The sequence below is a fragment of the Peromyscus eremicus genome, chromosome 6 (assembly GCF_949786415.1).
Source record: "Peromyscus eremicus chromosome 6, PerEre_H2_v1, whole genome shotgun sequence".
Taxonomy (NCBI): domain Eukaryota; kingdom Metazoa; phylum Chordata; class Mammalia; order Rodentia; family Cricetidae; genus Peromyscus; species Peromyscus eremicus.
The window spans coordinates 94,530,505-94,544,472 of NC_081421.1; the positions used below are offsets into that span (position 1 = coordinate 94,530,505).

At 39.8% G+C, this 13,968-nt stretch overlaps 1 protein-coding gene across 1 annotated transcript; it reads left to right on the forward strand.

The window, feature by feature from the left end:
- The first annotated feature begins 299 nt into the window (after window positions 1-299).
- On the forward strand, window positions 300-7,924 carry LOC131913528 (fatty acid-binding protein, intestinal-like). Its single transcript, XM_059266190.1, has 4 exons — window positions 300-366; window positions 4,636-4,808; window positions 7,053-7,160; window positions 7,874-7,924. The coding sequence occupies exons 1-4, from the start codon at window positions 300-302 to the stop codon at window positions 7,922-7,924; spliced, it is 399 nt and encodes a 132-aa protein (XP_059122173.1).
- Window positions 7,925-13,968: the final 6,044 nt, after the last annotated feature.

Below are 13,968 nucleotides of genomic sequence, written 5' to 3' on the forward strand. Positions count from 1 at the left end.
AAGGTGTGTGCTACCATTCTCGGCCCTAATACTTGAAATAAAAACACCCACATGTGTAGTTGAAGACAGAGTAGGTATGATTATCAGATTTTAATTTCGTGGAATTTGAGACGTAGATTCAAAGCAAGTATGGAAAGAGAAACCAAAGGGGCATGGCATGTTAAGTAGTCAGGCAATCTCTTGAACTTTAAACTTCCATATTACATTATGAATTGGTTTGAAGATAAGAAGTAGAATAAATTCTCTCTTGTGGACAGGACTGAAACTCTGCTTTTCCAGAGGCACACACAGCTGAGATCATGGCATTTGACGGCAGTTGGAAAGTAGATCACAATGAGAACTATGATAAGATCATGGAGAAAATGGGTAAGGACTGGTTTCTACCTGGGCGGTTCATGTTTGCTTTCTTCTCTCTGTGCGTTAGGGAACGACTGGTGATGTGTAAGGCTCCAGGTGTGATTGTACAGAGTCTGGAAATCCATGTCCACACTTCCTGCTTTAGGAAGACATCTTGTCCCTAGGGCAAGTGTTAGAGCCCCTGTGTTTTCTTCCGTTGCCTGTTAACTACACCTATGTAACTGAAAACTGACATGTTTGTGTTCATTAGAAGAAAGACAATTGTATTGAGTTATGATAATTTCCAGAGTTTAAAATAACGCTGGATTATAGGAGGTAAAGGAACAAAGAACTTTTCATAAGGTAAGAAAATAATTTCATCAAAACCAAGTTTGAATAAACTCTATGTAATTCTTTTCTCTTTGTTATGTAACTTTAGGAATAAACACAAAAAACTGTGTATTCTTTTTAGAGGTTTAATTTGACTATATTATAAATATCTACTATATTCTGGCAATCTACACTAAAAATTGGGCAAAAAATATGTATCATTTACCAAAACAAAATCTGCATAAATTATGTCTCATACTTCAGGGATTCTGAATTTAAGTTTATGAATTTTTTACATTCATATTATAATGAATTTAATTACAAAATCTCTAATTTTTCTAGCTTGAGGCAATCATAAATGCCACTAAAAATAAATATAATTGTGCAACAAGCAAAGCATGGTGCTATATGCCTGTGATCTTAACACTTTGAGAGTGAAATGGGTAGATTTTGAATTAAGGCTAGCCTGGCCTATGCAGCAAGTTTGGAGCCTTCCTGGGTTTTATACCAAGACCCAGTTTCAAACAACAACAACAAAATAAATAAATTCAATTTGGAAAGCAAAGTAGGGTTGAAAATTAATAAATATCCAGAACTAAACTTGTATTTCTTTAATATATGAATATACCTCTTAATCTTTCACTTGACATTACTGAAATTTGACTGAACTTTGAAGCAAAAAGTTTGTTAATCTTGTTAAAATGACACAGTTACAGAAGATAGCAATTGATAACTCGGATGGCAACCCACCAGACGAATGATTCTCTGGTGAAGGAACCCTGGCAGGCAAGGCTGGCAAAGCCACCAACTCTGAAAACCATTGTTCCTATCTGTAATTTCACATCTGCAGAAACAGCTGTGGCATCTCCCCAATACCTGTACTAATTTTATATGACATACATATATAATCTCTTGAATGCATCTCAATCTTATGGGCACATATATTTGTGGATGGACAGGAGGATGTGTAGCTGGAGTTTTCTCTCCGAGTCCTGCCAAGTCCCAGCAGTCCCTTAGCCCACTTATAAAATAAACATACAGACACTTATATTATTTAAACTGCTTGGCCATTAGCTCAGGCCTATCATTGTCTAGCTCTTACTCTTATATTCAGCCCATTTCTATTAATCTATACTTTGCCATGTGGCTCGTGGCTTACTGGTACCTTACATCTTCCTTGTCCTGGCGGCAGCTGCAGGCAGTCTCCCCCTTCCCTTCCTGTTCCCTCAATTCTCCTCTCTGTTAGTCCCACCTATACTTCCTGTCTGGCTACTGGCCAATCAGTGTTTTATTTATTAACACATTTGCCATACAGAAGAACACCCCACAGCACTTCCCCCTTTTTTTTTTTTTAAAGGAAGGTTTTAACTTTTACATAGTAAAATTACAGATAACAAAACAATTATCAAGCAAGAATCACAGTTATAATATCTAGTCTATTTATAATAACTAGTCTATTTGGAAAATTTTAAAGAAGATATCTTATCTATCTTATATTTGTAAGTCTAAGGTTTTATATCTAACTTACCTTTTATCATAACTAAGGAAAATTGTATCTAGCTTCAACTACATCAAAGACCTCAGAAGGATATAATACTACCTGAGAAATGGGAAAAGGATGCAAGCAACTTTCGGGAGTCTTGTAGGGTAGACAGAGACAGCTGGCAGCCTTGACAGTCATCCAAAGTTCTCTTGTAAAGTTAGGGCATCTGTCTTCAGCCCACAGGGCTAGAGTCTTTCAGTCATTTTCTCTGTGTCCTGTAGAATGTCTGGCAGTTTCCTCTGTGAAGCAGGAACATAAAGGACTATTTTGTCAAGCAAAGTTCAGTGGTCACCTTTACATGGGTCCTGCATGTCCAGTCAATCAAGCAGTCCAGGCAAGAACAGTTTCTTGTCCAAATGGCTATTTTTGCCAAGGCAAAGATAAACTCCATATGGAGTGTCTTCGATGCCCATCCTCCTCTCTGAAGTAAATCAGTGCTGCCAGGAGCAGACATGTCTTACTGTCCAGAAAGTCTAAATTTTTAAAAATATTTTAAATGTCATATTCTGTAGGTCTTTGAAGTGTTTGAAGATTACCTGTCTATCTGAAATATATCTATGTATACCCAGAAGACTTAACATGGTACAGGTTTGACTATCATAGAAGACTAATTATTAATTTGTATTTTTTTAAAATTATTTTATTTATTATGTATACAGTATTCTGCCTGCATGTGTCCCTGCAGGCCAGAAGAGGGCACCAGATCTCATTACGGATGGTTGTGAGCCACCATGTGGTTGCTGGGAATTGAACTCAGGACCTCTGGAAGAGCAGTCGGTGCTCTTAACCACTGAGCCATCTCTCCAGCCCCCTAATTTGTATTTTTAATTATCCACTACAATCTAAATGAGTTACATAAACATAATACCTCAAACGACAATAGAAATATATATACAGTATAACAAAATTAAGTTTAAACTTGTATCAATAAACTAAAAGCTATACCAATGTAAAACATTTTAAACAAGTAGCTGTTCTTTAAAAGTAGGTTCATTAATCTATCCTTTTATCCTATCATATCTAAATTATCCCCTTCTCTTCTTTAGAAAGAGATTGTATTTATAATCAACTTGTTTTAAATAAAAATATTGGTTTTTCTCTGTCCCACACCAGAGGGCTCTTCTGATTTGGGACACAAGAATCTCTTAACCTTTTTTTTAGCAATATGTCTGGGTTTAGAGGGAGAGTGAGCCAATTCCATCTCCAAAGCCAGCTTGGTATATTTGGGAATTTGGGCGTAGCATCTCTTACTACTTCCTGCTGGAGGGGGTGCTGTATCTTATGGGGACACAAAGAAAATTTTAGGCTTATGGGGTAGTCCGTGAGGTTGTATTGTCTAAGCCAGTTGCCTTAAGCTGTTTAATTTTGATGAATAGAAATATACTAAATTATGCTTCATAACTAGATCAACATATTGTTCCATGTGGACTGTAAGCACTTAGAAGACTGTTCTCTATAATTAGTCTTACTGACAGGGCAATTTGGCCAGGTGAAGTGTCCTTGTGGACAGATCACAAGCAAGACTTTCACAGGTTTTACTACTCATTGGCAGAATTACAGGTGTCTGGCCTTGTTGAATCAAAGTCTTTCAGAGATTAATAGTGACCTAGGGTGGAATTGCAGGTGTCTGGCCTTGTTGAATCAAAGTCCTTCAGAGATTTATAGTGGCCTAAATTGCCTAAACTTCCTCTACCAACCCTGCCGATATTGAGACTTGCAGAACCTCCCTGCTCTGATTCAAAAAGCAATTAATATTCAGTATTTACTTCCACATCAGTTTTTGATGCAAGATTTAAGCCCAGGTTACTAACTCTTTACCTTCAGTCATGGATTTTATGTAAATAACAGCCAATTAACCAGCTAATTAATCAAACCTAGTCCAGAAGGGATTCAGCTATATGCTCAGTTACTGTGGGAAGATGCTCCACAGCTGGCCAGAGCTACGGGATGACTGACCAGTCTCTCAGGCTTGAACAAAAAGTTATGAGGTCTCTTCTCTATATTCTGAGACTGCAGTAGGGCAGAAAATGTATTTTTAGATATGAGATGTCCCTTGGAACTTCACAAGTGCAGCTGTTGCCAGCCACCAATTAAAGCTGACAAGTTATTGCTATATGCGACTCTTACCGTATCTACAAAAATATGCTTGTTACCAAGAGAAATAGCCTTGTTATCTTGTTTATTACTAACAAGTTGCTAATGAATGAATATGTATATATATGCATATATATATATATATGCACTTGGAAATTTGTAATAGCCAGAAGAATAAAGAGCATTTGCCTGTACAGATTGTGTATGAAGATATTATAGAAATCTTTCTATCTCTGCTCTTGAAAAGTCTGTCTCTGAGTAACCCTGGGTAGCGGGTCCGAGGGCTGGACTGCAGACTGCTGACATGTTCCCTGCAATCTCTCCTCTTGCAGGCATTAACGTGCTGAAAAGGAAGGTTGCAGCTCATGACAATTTGAAATTGACCATCAGGCAAGAAGGGAATAAATTCACTATTAAAGAATCTTGCAGGATTCGAACCATTGATGTTGTGTTTGAACTCGGTGTCGACTTTAACTATACTCTAGCAGATGGAACTGAACTCAAAGTAAGACTTTGTTTTTATAAGCAATGTATTCTTCATTTTTTACAAATACAAAGTAGTTCATCTCATGGAATGGTTCAACTAATGCAACACCCCTTCATTTACTGAAGAGGCCAATGTGGTCTGTTCATATTTTATTATACACACATTACTGGTAAAGTGTTTAAATACAATATTTTATTATGATATGAATCTGTGAAAAGGCTATGCTGAAAAATAAGATTCATAATAATCCTCTTAGATGGACTGAGTACAGTCTTTGTGAGTCACAAAGAAATATAAAGTTCTGTATTTTCAACTCTTCATGCTAGAGACCACAAGCTTTTAGTGATTATGATATTCAAACACAATAACTGTTTATAAATGTATTTGGACAATAAACCGAGAAGCCAAAAAATGTAACTGAATCAGGAGAGTGTAGCAAGCACAAAACCTTGGGTTATGTTTCTAGCACTGTATAAAACCTGGGCATGGTCACACGTGCCCATAATTCCAGGACTTGGGAACTGGAGTCAGTAGGATCATAAAGTCAAGCTTTTCCTCACATACAGAGTACATTTGTGGGCAGCCTGGGCTATATGAGATCTCATCTCAATAAACATTGATTAAAAAAATTAATGAGCCAGGCGGTGGTGGCGCACGCCTTTAATCCCAGCACTTGGGAGGCAGAGGCAGGCGGATCTCTGTGAGTTCAAGGCCAGCCTGGGCTACCAAGTGAGTTCCAGGGAAGGCTCAAAGCTACACAGAGAAACCCTGTCTCGAAAAACCAAAAAAAAAAAAAAATTAATGAATGGGTGAGTAGCCAAATGTGAAAGTCTAATTCATGTTAGGTCATTAAGAATGTCCCTTTTGCCAACCATTATGTGGAGCTCAGGGAATTCTGCAGAAGAGGGGGAAGGATAGTAGGAACCAGAGGGGTCAAGGACACCACAAGAAAACTCACAGAATCAACTAACCTTGCCTCATAGGGGCTCACAGAGACAGAACTAACAACCAGGGAGCTTGTGTGGAACTAGCCTTGGCCCTCTGCATATATGTGACAGTTGTGTAGCTTTGTCTTCTTATGGGACTCCTAACAGTGGGAGCAGAGGCTGTCTCCAGCTCTTTTGCCTGCTCTTGTAATTTTTCTCCTTGTACTGGGTTGCCTTCTTCAGCCTTAATAAGAGGGGAGGTGCCTAGTCTTACTGCAACTTGATATGCCATGCTTGGTTGACATCAATGGGAGGCCTGCCCTTGTCTGAATAGAAATGGAGGAGGAGTGAATGGGGGTGGAGAGGGAAGGGGAGGTGGACTGGGAAGAGAGAAGGGAAGGGAATCTTAGGTCAGAATGTAAAAAAAAAAAAAAAAGAATGTACCTTTCACTGGATGTTGATGGCACAACCATGAATCCCAGCACTTGGGAGGCAGAGGCAGGTGGATCTCTGAGTTTGAGGGCAGCCTGAGCTACACAGTGAGTTTCAGGATGGCCAGGGCTGTTACATAGAGAAGCCCTGTCTCAAAAAAGTGAAAGAAAAAAAGGGTTTGTTTTTTTTTTTTGCCTCAGAGTTTTTTCTAGTCAAGTATGTTTGCAGTGACAAGTGTGTGTGTGTGTGTGTGTGTGTGTGTGTGTGTGTGTGTGTGTGTATGTGTGTATGTGTGTGTGTGTGTGCCCATGCCCACGTGCACATGGAGAGGTCAGAGGAGGACATCAAGTGCCCTGCTCCACTGCTGTACATCTTACTCCCTTGAAACAGGGTGTCTCACTGAACCTGGAGGTAGGCTGGTGGCCACAAAGCCCCCATGAGCCTCTGGTCTCTACAGCATCAGTGTCACGGGCATATGTGAGCACATCTGGCTTTTCACATGGATTCTGGGGACTTGAATTCAGGTCCTCAGGCTTGTGTTGTAAGTTCTCTCAGCAGCTGAGCCATCTCGTCAGCCCTGCAATGACAGTTTAACTGCTGAGTATTTTCTCACTAATGTTATCACTACTCCTCTGCAGTAGAATTCAGCCTATAGCCATTGTCAGTGGAGTGTGCCTAGTAGTTCCCAGTACAGCTTTGACGCCCACAGCTCATGTCCAATCCTCTTTCTGACTTTCGAGGAATCGCTCTGTCATTCCACAGCCTTTGTAGACGTAAAATGGAGGAAATGTATTACTTCATAGAGTGCAGAGGGTCACTGAGTGAAGATGTGGGTCTGTAAAACTGGAAATGGTGTTAGAGACATGCAAGACCATAAAAATGCTGACTGGTTATTGTGATACAGGGTTCCATGAGCCTTGAAGGAAATAAACTTACTGGAAAATTCAAACGCATAGACAATGGGAAAGATGTGATTGCTGTCCGAGAAATTTCTGGTGATGAACTAATCCTGGTAAGTTGTAAGAAAGATTTATAACTACATGTCAAATGCAAAAATGATTATGAACAAGAATTTTGTCACTGCTCAGTAGTTTGAAAGAAAAGTGTGGTTTGAAAGAAAACGGCCCCATATGGAGTGACACTATTAGGGTTAGGGCTTTGTTGGAGTATGTATGACCTTGTTGGAGGAAGTGTGTCAAATGGGGTAGGTTTGAGGTCACCTATGCTCAAGCTATGCCCAGTGTGGCAGAGTCCACTTCTGCTGCCTAAGGATCAAGATGTAGAACTCTCAACTATTCTCCAGCACCATGTCTGCCTGCATGCCGCCAAATCTCACCATGATGATAGTGGAAACTCTGAAACTGCAAGCTAGCCACAATTAAATGTTTTCCTTCTAAGAGTTGCCGTGGTCATAGTGTCTCTTGACAGCAATAAAACCCTAAGACACAGCTTTAGTAAGTAAACTGTTACTCATTTCATATCTGTGTGTGACATCTATTTATTGAGGAGAGTAAACATCATATACACATAAATTAATTCCCGTTCTAACAAAAAACAAAAATATCTACAACCCAAAATGTAATTTTAACCTTTCTATCCTATAGCTTCATAAACTGCTTCTATCAAATATAAGGACATGGTAGGAGAGCCTCTAACAGTATTATTTTTCTTAATTTAGGATTTTATATTAATGGCACATTTTTTATGTTTGTAAACATCTTTCAGACCTACATATATGAAGGAGTCGAAGCCAAGCGGATCTTTAAGAAGGAGTAGGCAAGCTTCTTGGAGCCTAGAGCAACACTGAAGAGCTACACTGTTGTCAGACTTCTCTCTCCATCGTGGTAATGCCAGGAAGATTCATCCTTTCATGAGCATTGCTAGATTTCCAGTCTTCTCATAGTCTAATGCAAAAGCATTAGCATTTCATTTGTTTTATGTTCCTTAAGATATACATGAACTGGTATTTTAAAAGAAAATAAATATCATTCTCACATTGCTTTGTAAGTAGTGTTTCCTTTAAAAAAAAAAAAAAGCTTTTGGCACATGTATTGATGACTGTATTTTAAATATTTTGTTTGTGTGTGGGTACTGAGTTGTAACTTTTCTGAACATTTTTGATTTGATACATCACACATAAAACATCTTGAGTGGCACCTCATATGTAGCTGATCCTCAAAAAATGTATAGGAGAGAATAATGTGTCCTTTATTCTACAGAAAATGGACCACAATGTAGATCGAAACTTTCCTTTGAGTGAATGGAAAATCTCTTAAGTTCTTTCTCCCTGGGCCTGTGTGGGAGACCTGCTCCCACTGTTACCCCAGGGTACCCTTGAGAAGGGAGAAGTGAGAAATATTTAGATAGAAGGATAGAGGGGAGAGAGACAGGTAGAAACACAGGATAGCTCGGGAGGTCCTGGATCCTTAGCGACTGCCCCCTCCAGTCTCTTAATGGGTTTTTTAAAGGAATGCCAAGGGGTAGGGCAAAAGACCTTTGCTTGCTAGATCAAAGCACACCACACATCCAAGTGCAGACCCTTCCAAACACCTGATAACCACACACGTGGTCAAGCAATTTAATGCAGCTCTGCTGGGTAGAGCAAGCTCAGATCTCACTAGGAAACCTTTGTGGACCTCCACAGGCCTGTGTATGAGTGACCCTTGCACTGGCTGATGAGATCTTTTAGTTCTGACCCAGTCTTAGGCTAACTAGCGTGAACTTGAGAAAGCCACTTCATCTCTTTGGGATGTAGTTCAGGCATCTTTAAAATCATTAGACTAGATTTCTAACAACAGTAACAACAATAGTCAGAAACTCTCCCTTTCTTTTTCTTTTTATTATTAAGAAATTTCTATTCATTTTACATACCAACCACAGATCCCGCTCTTCTCCTCCTACCGCCCTCCCCAGCTTTCCCCCCCAACCTACCCCGTATTTCCATCTTCTCCAAGGCAAGTTCTCCCATGGGAAGTCAGCAGAGGCTGGTACATTCAGTTGAGGCAGGTCCAACCCCCTTCCCACTGCACCAAGGCTACACAAGGTGTCCCACCATAGGCACTGGGCTCCAAAAAGCCCGCTCAATGCACCAGGGACAAATCCCAATCCCACTGCCTGGGGGCCCCCTAAATAGTCCAAGCTAAACAACTATATCACCTATCCAGAGGGCCTAGTCCAATACCATGGGGGCTCCACAGCTATTGATCCACAGTTCATGTATTTCCACTAGTTTGGCTGGCCGTCTCTGTACATTTTCCCATCATAATATTGATGTCCCTTGCTCATAGAATCCTTCCTCTCTCTCATTGATTGGACTCCTGGAGCTCGGTCCAGCGTGCAGCTGTGGATCTCTGCATCTGCTTCCATCAGTTACTAGATGAAGGCTCTATGGTGACAGTTAGGGTATTTACTAATCTGATTACCAGAGTAGGCCAGTTTAGGCACCCTCTAGACTATTGCTAGTAGTCTAAGGTGGGGTCATCCTTGTAGATTCCTGAGAACTTCCCAAGCACCCTGTTTCTCCCTATTCCCATGATGTCTTCATTTATCATGGTATCTCTTTACTTTCTCTCCCACTCTGTCCCTGTTCCAGCTCAAACTTCGTATTCCCTTATGTTCTCATCCCCCACCCTTGCCCTCCATTATCCCCCTCACCCCCAGTTTGCTCATGTAGATCTCATCTATTTCTTCTTCGCTGGGTGATCTATGTGTCCTTCTTAGGGTCCTCCTTGTTAGCTAGCTTCTCTGGAGCTGTGGGTTGTAGTCTGCTTATACTTTGCTTTACATCTAGTATCCACTCATGAGTGAGTACATATCATGTTTGCCCTTCTGAGTCTGGGTTACCTCACTCAGGTTGATATTTTCTAGTTCTATCCATTTGCCTCCAAATTCCATGATATCATTGATTTTACTGCTGAGTACTACTCCACTGTGTATATGTGCCACATTTTCTTTATCCATTCTTCAGTTGAGGGGCATCTAGGTTGTTTCCAGGTTCTGGCTATTATGAATAATACTGCTATGAACATAGTTGAGCATATGTCCTTGTGGTATGATTGAGCATTCATTGGGTATATGCCCACGAGTGGCATAGCTGGGTCTTGAGGTAGATTGATTCCAAATTTTCTGAGAAACCACCATACTGATTTCCAAAGTGGCTGTACAAGTTTGTACTCCCACCAACAGAGGAGGAGTGTTCCCCTTGCTCCAAATCCTCTCCAACACAAGCTATCATCAGTGTTTTTGATCATAGCCATTCTGACAAGTGTAAAATGGTATCTCAAAGTCATTTTGATTTGCATTTCCCTCATGACTAAGGATGATGAGCAATTCCTTAATTGTCTTTTGGCCATTTGAGATTCTTCTGTTTAGATCTGCACCCCAGTTTTTAATTGGATTTTTCAGTATTTTGATGTCTAGTTTCTTGAATTCTTTATATATTTTGGAGATCAGCCCTCTATCAGATGTGGGGTTGGTAAAGATCTTTTCCCATTCTGTAGGCTGTTGTTTTGCCTTATTGACCATATCCTTTGCCCTACAAAAGCTTCTCAGTTTCAGGAGGTCCCATTTATTGTTGCTCTCAGTGTCTGTGCTACTGGTGTTATATTTAGGAAGTGGTCTCCTGCGCCAATGCATTCAAAACTACTTTCTACTTTCTCTTCTATCAAGGTCAGTGTAACTGGATTTATGTTAAGGTCTTTGATCCACTTGGACTTGAGTTTTGTGCATGGTGAAAGATATCAATCTATTTGCAATCTTCTACATGCTGACATCCAGTTATGCCAGCACCATTTGTTGAAGATTCTTTTTTTCCATTGTACAGTTTTGGCTTCTTTGCCAAAAATCAGGTGTTCATAGGTGTGCAGATTAATGTCAAGGTCTTGAATTCTATTCCATTAGTCCACATGTCGGTTTTTTATGCCAGTACCAAGCTGTTTTTATTACTATAGCTCTATAATAGTGCTTGAGGTCAGGGATCACGATGCCTCCAGAGGTTGCTTTATTATACAGGATTCTTTTAGCTAGTCTGGGTTTTTTGTTTTTCCATATGAAGTTAAGTATTGTTCTTTTGAAGTCTGTGAAGAATTGTGTTGGGATTTTGATGGGGATTGCATTGAATCTGTAGATTGCTTTTGGTAAGATTGCCATTTTTACTATGTTAGTCCTACCTATTCATGAGCATGGGTCTGAGATCTTTCCGTTTTCTGATATCTTCTTCAATTTCTTTCTTCAGAGACTTAAAGTTCTTATCGTACAGGTCATTCACTTGCTTAGAGTTGCCCCAAGGTATTTTATATTATTTGTGGCTATAGTAAAGGGTAATGTTTCTCTGATTTCTTTCTCAGCCCATTTATCATTTCTATATAGGAGGGCTAATGATTTGAGTTGATCTTGTATCCTGCTTCATTACTGAAGTAGTTTATCAGATGTAGGAGTTCCCTGGTAGAACTTTTGAGGTCACTTATGTATACTATATCATCTGCAAATAGTGAAAGTTTGACTTCTTCCTTTCCAGTTTGTATCCCCTTGATCTCCTGGTTGTCTTATTGCTCTAGCTAGAACTTCAAGTACTATATTGAATAAACACAGGGAGAGTGGACAGCCTTGTCTTGATCCTGATTTTAGTGGGATTGCTTTGACTTTCTCTCCATTTAATTTGATGTTGGATGTCAGCTTGCTGTAAATTGCCTTTTATTGTGATATTTTATTTGTGCTGAAATGTGATTTTATTTGTATGTTAATAAAGTTGCCTGGGGAGCAGAGCTAAGAGCAAGCCATTAAGCAGAAGTCTGGTAGTGGTAGCACATGCCCTTAATCCCTGATCACATGGCAGGCAGTGTCTGTGTGTTCAAGGACACAGCCAGCATGGTGACACACACCTTTAATCCCAGTACCAACCATACAGACCTGGAGGTCTGTGTAGATGTCATGTGGTTGGGTTTATAACCAATGAGAAGGCAGAACAGAAAGGCAATAAAAAGACAGGACACAGGAAGGTCTCTCTCTCAGGGGAAGGACAGCAGCGAGTGATAAGATAAGGTGGTCTTAGCTCTTGGCTGCTGCTCCGTCTCTGGGCTTTTAACTCTTTATTTGGCTCTGTGTTTCTTATTTAACAAGACCGTTTAGAATTACATCTACAACCTTTATTATGTTTAGGTATGTTCCTTATATTTCTGATCTCTCTAGGACCTTTATTATGAAGGGGTGTTGGATTTTGTCAAAGGTTTTTTCAGCATCTAACAAGATGATCATGTGGTTTTTTCTTTCAGTTTGTTTATATGGTGTATTACATTGACAGATTTTTATATGTTGAACCATCCTTGCATCCCTGGGATGAAGCCTGCTTGGTCATGGTGGATAATTTTTTTTATGTGTTCTTGGAGTAGGTTTGCCAATATTTTATTATTTTTGCATCAATGTTCATGAGGGAGATTGGTCTGTAATTCTCTTTGTTACATCTTTGTGTGGTTTGGGTATCGGGGTAACTGTAGCCTCATTAAAAGAGATTGGTAATGTTCCTTCTGTTTCTATTGTGTGGAACAATTTGAATAGTATTGGAATTAAGGAACCATTCCAGAGGGTGTCTCAGTTCACCTACCCTCACTGAGGATTCCACTAGAATACAGGGTTACAGAAGGCCCCCTGATAAAGAATTCGGATTCCCAAGAATCAAAGAGGGAATGGAAAATCTCAATCTGGTAGTCAGTGTCTAAGAATGTGAGAAGGTGGAAGATTAGTAGAAATCAGAAGGTAAATGTTGTAGAATATTATTTTAACTCTGTAAAGATATGTTACATTTGTTTATGCTGCAGAATATTACTTTAACTATGTAAAGGTGTGTTTGTAGCATACATTTGTTATGCTACATTTGTTTAATGTTGTAAGGATGAGTTCCATTTGTTTGTGCTGCATTTGTTTATGTAAAGATGTGCTGCATTTGTTTTACCTTGCTTGCCTAAGGCACCTGATTGATCTAATAAAAACTGAATGGCCAATAGCTGGGCAGGAGAGGGATAGGGGGCTGGAGGACACAGAGAATAAGTAGGAGGAGAAATCTAGGCTTCATGAAAAGGGGAGAAGAACAAAGAGAATGTGGGAGAAAAAGAGGGCCATGCCTGGGACCATAAGCCAGGCATCAGCCAGCCAGACATGGAGACATCAGGAAAGTAGGACATCCAGAAAGAAAGAAAGGTAAAAAGCACTGAGGCAAAACATAGATAAAGAGAAAAAGATTAAAATAAGAGCTAAGATAAAGCTGAGCATTCACAACTAATCAGAATTCTCATGTCTTGAGTTGGGAGCTGGTTGGTGGCCCATAAAGAAAGCTTGCTACAGGGAGAGACCTGAGTTCTCCTGAGTCTCAGCCCCATTTCAAGGCCATATCCTCAAGTCTTGTTTCCAAACAATTCTATCACACACACACACACACACACTCGGGCACGCAAGAGAACTCTCTTGCATGCTAATTCCCTATGTGTTAAAGAACAGGCCTCTTCTTGAACTTAGAAAAACACATCTAGATAACGATAGTATTTTGAACAAGGATATTGAAAAGCATGTGACACAGCACTTTTCCTCTTATTAAATTATTTGAGCAGGAAGAATGATTGAGTGCAGTTCCACACTCCAGCCCAGATAAGTGTTTGCTCTGTGTGCTCCATAGCATAGCTTTACACATTTTTTTTCTGTTTAGCTATTTTTCACACAATATATTTTGATGTCTTTCTACTTTCCCAACTACTCCCAGATCGTCTTCACTTCCCTACCCACCCAACTTTCTCTTTCAAAAAAACCCAAATGCCCTCCAATCCCCGCAAAAC

Excerpts from the sequence above, each read along its gene's own strand:
- LOC131913528 (XM_059266190.1), top strand. The coding sequence starts at position 300 with ATGGCATTTGACGGCAGTTGGAAAGTAGATCACAATGAGAACTATGAT. Across the intron at positions 4,809-7,052 it reads CAGATGGAACTGAACTCAAA|GGTTCCATGAGCCTTGAAGG; the intron begins GTAAGACTTTGT and ends ATTGTGATACAG. Across the intron at positions 7,161-7,873 it reads CTGGTGATGAACTAATCCTG|ACCTACATATATGAAGGAGT; the intron begins GTAAGTTGTAAG and ends AACATCTTTCAG.